General features: G+C 37.5%; 1 protein-coding gene across 1 annotated transcript; it reads left to right on the top strand.

Annotated features, from left to right (window-relative positions):
• The first annotated feature begins 1,188 nt into the window (after positions 1–1,188).
• On the top strand, positions 1,189–5,505 carry LOC134653689 (uncharacterized). The gene is made up of 4 exons (XM_063509081.1): positions 1,189–1,350; positions 2,975–3,136; positions 3,606–3,795; positions 5,207–5,505. The coding sequence occupies exons 1-4, from the start codon at positions 1,264–1,266 to the stop codon at positions 5,503–5,505; spliced, it is 738 nt and encodes a 245-aa protein (XP_063365151.1). The 5' UTR covers positions 1,189–1,263.
• The last annotated feature ends 248 nt before the right edge of the window (positions 5,506–5,753 follow it).

The raw sequence follows: 5,753 nt of genomic DNA, 5'->3' as shown, positions 1-5,753 counted from the left end.
GTAACAGTTTTTCGATCAGGTCACGTTTCCGTACGTCTTACGGTCACGTGACACCTGTTACGAGTTTAACATTTTTTCCCCATCACAAAAAGTGCACAGCGCCGCTAAAGAAGTTTTCACTTCAAAAATTGCTTCCGTTTCGCCTTGTCACATTCTTGCATTGCAGAGAGGTATAGGTACCTACGCCTTACATAAGTAAATAAAAAAAAACCCGTGAGTTGTAAAGGTCCCATTTCTCTTCTCCGTCGAATGATTATGATGATTGATGAAAACCGGCCAAGTGCGAGTCGGACTCGCGCACGAAAGGTTCCGTACCATTAATCAAAAAACGGCAAAAAATCACGTTTGTTGTATGGGAGCCCCACATAAATAATAAATTTATTTTATTTTGTTTTTAGTATTTGTTGTTATAGCGGCAACAGAAATACATCATGTGTGAAAATTACTGTCTGGCTATCACGGTTCATAAGTTATACAGTCTGGTGACAGACAGACGGACAGACATACAGACAGACAGGGGAGTCTTAGATAGTAATAGGGTCTCGTATGGATACGGAACTCTAAAAACAATTCTATGTCTCCGGGCCTTAAACTCCATACCTGCGAAATTTTATCTAAATCGGTTCAGCGGTTTAAGCATGAAAAAGTTACAGACAGACAAAGTTACTTTCGAATTTATAATATAATAACGAATAGTAGGGATTAGTAGTAGGGGTAGGGGGGAGACCGGGCAAAGTGGAGAAGACTGAGCAGGAAAGCGGACCCTGGCCCTGGCGCTAGGTCGGGAAAACGCTAGGTTGAAGAAGAACGAATAGTAGGGATTTAAGACTCGTACCTACAGCCCTACATGTCCCCAATCATATGGGAAAAATATACGCCATAAGTATGTATGTACTTTTCCTTTATATTTCCTACAAACAAGTTTTTAATAATAAAGTTAAAGTTAAATTTAAATTATTGTAAATCGGGTTTCCCTCTGTCATCATAATCATTAGAGCTATTCCAAGAAAGCGATTACAAATAAACAAATAAATAATAATATTCTCATTTATAGTTTACATAAAGTGTTATCAAAAATGACACCGCCTACACAGTATACTTCGATAATTAAGTGACATTTGCAAAACACAGATAAAACATCCATTTGAGAACACTACGCCACGAAGTCCCGGTTTGCTGAGACTTATTTTATATTAATAAATTACCAATACTTAAACAATAAAATTCTATTGAAGTGTTTAGAGTTAAATAAAAGTGTGAAAAATGCGCAGCGAGGCACCACAGTTTACAAGATGTTGTTTCTGCGTTCCTTTACGGAGAGGATTGATTGGATGGGGATATTGTAAGCTGGTAAGTACTTAGTACCTAGTAGACGGTTGTAAGTACTTAGTACCTAGTAGACGGTTGTAAGTACTTAGTACCTAGTAGACGGTTGTAAGTACTTAGTACCTAGTAGATTGTTATAAGTACTTAGTGGCCGCTTTGTGATGAAAGAAGCGCCTGGCGTCCGTTGGCTCGTTGGGTGGATGACGTTCGAAGTATCGCGGGGCACTTTTGCATGAGACTAGCCGTAGCACGGTCGCATTTTTATCGCTTGTCACAATGCCTGTCACGTTCCATCGAGTATGTAAGTGCGAAAGTGACGGGCATAATGACAGGCGAATATGCAGTGATGATAACTGATGATGAATGATGATTATATTGCTACGGGTTGAAATGTGTCTATTTCTGACGAGATATTTTATGGTCGAGTCAGAAATGGATGCTTTCTTTTGAGATTGACGTTTTTATAAGCTTTTATTTAACTTGCAATGTACGTACCTTCCTATGTAAATATGTAGTTATGTAACTGTGTTTGTACGACACTGATTTAAACTTTCACGATTTTTACGGAGAAGACCGGCTGAGTCTTCTCCGAGACCACGGGGACAACGCCGTCCTCGAAACGTCGGAGGTAAATCTTAAAACTTAGATACGCGATTAAGTCCCGTTGTACAATTTAATAATATGTTTGTACGGGTTAAATCTTGCAAGCTAAATTTGACCCACTTTCCTACTTCCAATGAAGCTAAAAATTTGCATACATATGTAAAGTCGGGTGACAATGCTATATTATGATACCATCGAGCTGATCTGATGATGCAGACCAACTGGTCATAGGAACTCTGTGATGAAACAATGCAACCTAATTGTGTTAGGGATTTTTAGAATTCTCTGTCGTAAGAAAAGTACAGTCGGCGATGAAAACTTGTACCTACCAAAAATTAAAATTTGCCGTTTTTTTGCGTAATGGTACGGAGTTCTTCGTGCGCGAGTCCTACTCGCACTTGTTCGTTTTTAGGGTTCCGTAGCCAAATGGCAAAAAACGGAACCCTTATAGATTCGTCATGTCTGTCTGTCTGTCTGTCTGTCCGTCTGTCCGTCTGTCCGTCTGTCCGTCTGTCCGTCTGTCTGTCCGTCCGTATGTCACAGCCACTTTTCTCCGAAACTCTAAGAACTATACTGTTGAAACTTGGTAAGTAGATGTATTCTGTGAACCGCATTAAGATTTTCACACAAAAATAGAAAAAAACAATAAATTTTTGGGGTTCCCCATACTTCGAACTGAAACTCAAAATTTTTTTTTTCATCAAACCCATACGTGTGGGGTATCTATGGATAGGTCTTCAAAAATGATATTGAGGTTTCTAATATCATTTTTTTCTAAACTGAATAGTTTGCGCGAGAGACACTTCCAAAGTGGTAAAATGTGTCCCCCCCCCCCTGTAACTTCTAAAATAAGAGAATGATAAAACTAAAAAAAATATATGATGTACATTACCATGTAAACTTCCACCGAAAATTGGTTTGAACGAGATCTAGTAAGTAGTTTTTTTTTTATACGTCATAAATCGCCTAAATACGGAACCCTTCATGGGCGAGTCCGACTCGCACTTGGCCGCTTTTTTTAAACTTACTTTTTCCTTTTTTTCAGGTCCTCAACGTGTTAATGTTCGCATACATAATACTGATATGCTCTCTGATTGGGAGTTTCAGTGTTTTCCGGTTTAAAGACATCGCCTTCATCGTTGTCATTATAGCAGTCGTGATCACGGACACCTGTTTTAATATTGTACTCGTCGTCGCCGGCCATCGGGTGAGATCTTTGGTCTATAGTTGTAAGATTGGACAGGGTAATAAAATAGTGCTTTACAGTAGTCTACAATTTTTGTATACATAAAAAACTATCATAACCTCATTTATAAATTAAAACTAGAATATTGGAAAGCAAACATATTTTACGTTACCTACTCGTGATTCAATAACAACCAGCTTTTGTACAATTTAGGAAACAAATAAAATTACTGTAATAAATATTCTGATTACTTTTCAAGTAAGTAGTCACACTAGTTTAAGTAAATTATAAACTAAAATATACGTCATATTAAAAAAAAACAGGAAATTAAAGGAAGTGACCAAACATACCAGCGGCGGCGGTCGGTTTAGAGGACTTGGCCACTTTTTCTTTTGTGTATAGGTACCTACTTACAAAAAAAAAGTGGCAAAGTCCTACGCTACGAACGCCAAAGCTACGACATCTATTTTAGTTTATCACTTGTTTTCAGAAAAGCGTCCGGTTGCTACGAGTATCATATATCTACAACCTGGTGTCTCTGGGTCTAGTTACGCTGGCTCATTGTTTCAAAATCTACACAAACCTATACTACATCTATTGGGCGACGCAATTTATGGGATTTCAAACGTTCTTACTAGTTGATCTTATGGTCAGCGTGGCTCTCGCGTTTAGTGTAATTTGTAAGTACCCATAATTATACATATGGACGACAGTACCGCTATCATGGTCGCGTTTTTATCACCTGTCATGTCATGCGTCACTTTCGCACTTACATACTTGTTAGAACGTGACAGGCATGGTGACAAATTATAAAGAGCCGGCCATATTATTAGCTCTTCTGGTCTGGCCTATGGGTGGTCCTAAGCCGATGGTCCTGGGTTCGAATCCCGGTAAGGGCATTTATTTGTGGGATGAGCACAGATATTTGTTCCCGAGTCTTGGGTGTTTTCTATGTATTTGTATATTATATGTATATCGTTGTCTGAGTACCCAAAACACAAGCCTTCTTGAGCTTACTGTGTGACTTAGTCAATCTGTGTAAGAATGTCCTATAATATTTATTTATTTTATCTACACACATGTCATTATTGCATTTAAATGCGTTCAGAAACCGTAGGAAATGACCAGCTTTATTACTACCAATTTTACTATGAGAACTTTCTTATCTGTGGTAGTAGGAACATTTGTACTGTAATGTTATAAGTACTTATAACGTTACAAATTTTTTGTATCGTTATGAGTTTTAATTTGGAACAGCAGTCAAAACTCAAGTGGGTCTCTATTCTAGTATCCATAGATATTAAAGCAGTTATCGATACGAAACGTCAATTTAGTATGTTTTTTAATATAAACGCACGATATTTGATCTCGAGTGACATCAGACATGAGAATAGGGACTTCATTCTTTTGTCTAGGAATTTAAAAAAACTATGGATGCGTGACATGCGTGAAAAAAGTTTGTATTCACCGCCATTTGACGTACAGTTTATCTTTTTATTAGTTTTAAGTATGTGTTTAGATAAAGTAGTGTATGTAACTGTACATAATTAGGCATTAAAATACTCGTGTGATCCTATTAACAACTCGTATTTTAATGCCTCTCATTATGTAGCAGTCACATAAACTACTATTATTTATTTATATGGCGTTAGTCATAAACGTTTGTCAAATCTAACAAACTGTTGATAATCGTTTGTCCCTATTCGACATTTTGGCATTTCTGTTTGTTAGAAAGAGACAACATTTAACAGAGTGTAAGATCTTTACACTCTGTTAAATGTTGTCTCTTTCTTAACTTAGCAACCTCTAACCTCTTAGAGGTTGCTAAGTTTTATGAATAAAGGGGATAGTGGCCATATTTATTTTAAAATAGCGGCCCGCCCCGGCTTCGCACGGGTAACAAATTATACATAAACCTTCCTCTTGAATCACTCTATCTATTAAAAAAACCGTATCAAAATCCGTTGCGTAGTTTTAAAGATCTAAGCATACATAGGGACAGACAGACAGCGGAAAGCGACTTTGTTTTATACTATTAAGTGAAGTGATGATACATATTATACATATTGACATAATTTTCCTCACTTTCAGTTGTACAAGTATACATGATATTACTGCTACGCAGCGAGATGATAAAACTACAGAACCAGTCGCTAGAAATTCAGTTCTCAAATCATTTAGCCGGCGAGCCGCAGTGCACGCTTCACAACGCGTCAGAACAGTGCACGGAGAAGAAACAGGCCGTGCAGAACTGTTGCACGGACAAGCAAGCCCTGCAGAACTGTTGCACGGTGGAGAAACAAGTTACTGTGCAGAAATGTTGCACAGATAAGAATCAAGTCGGGAAAAGCTGTTGCACGGATGAAAAAGGAGCTGATCAAGATTTATAGGCTCATTATAAGTCAGGTGACAAAAGTATTGACTGTTAGACCTGTGATTATCAAAATTTGAGTAAATACGTATTCAAATAAATAAATTTAAATACTCATAGTAACAATAGTGTGTTTATGAAAAAAATGTGTTTACCTACCTATCAATTGAACATAACAATCCCTAGTACCTATGTAGTACCTCAATATGTAGCCTAAACATTGACATCCTAGTTAATAGAATCAGAACACATAAAAAAACCGACCAA

The sequence above is a fragment of the Cydia amplana genome, chromosome 13, assembly GCF_948474715.1.
Source record: "Cydia amplana chromosome 13, ilCydAmpl1.1, whole genome shotgun sequence".
Classification (NCBI taxonomy): domain Eukaryota; kingdom Metazoa; phylum Arthropoda; class Insecta; order Lepidoptera; family Tortricidae; genus Cydia; species Cydia amplana.
Note: the sequence above shows the minus strand (reverse complement) of the source record. Positions and strands in the feature narration are given on the sequence as shown.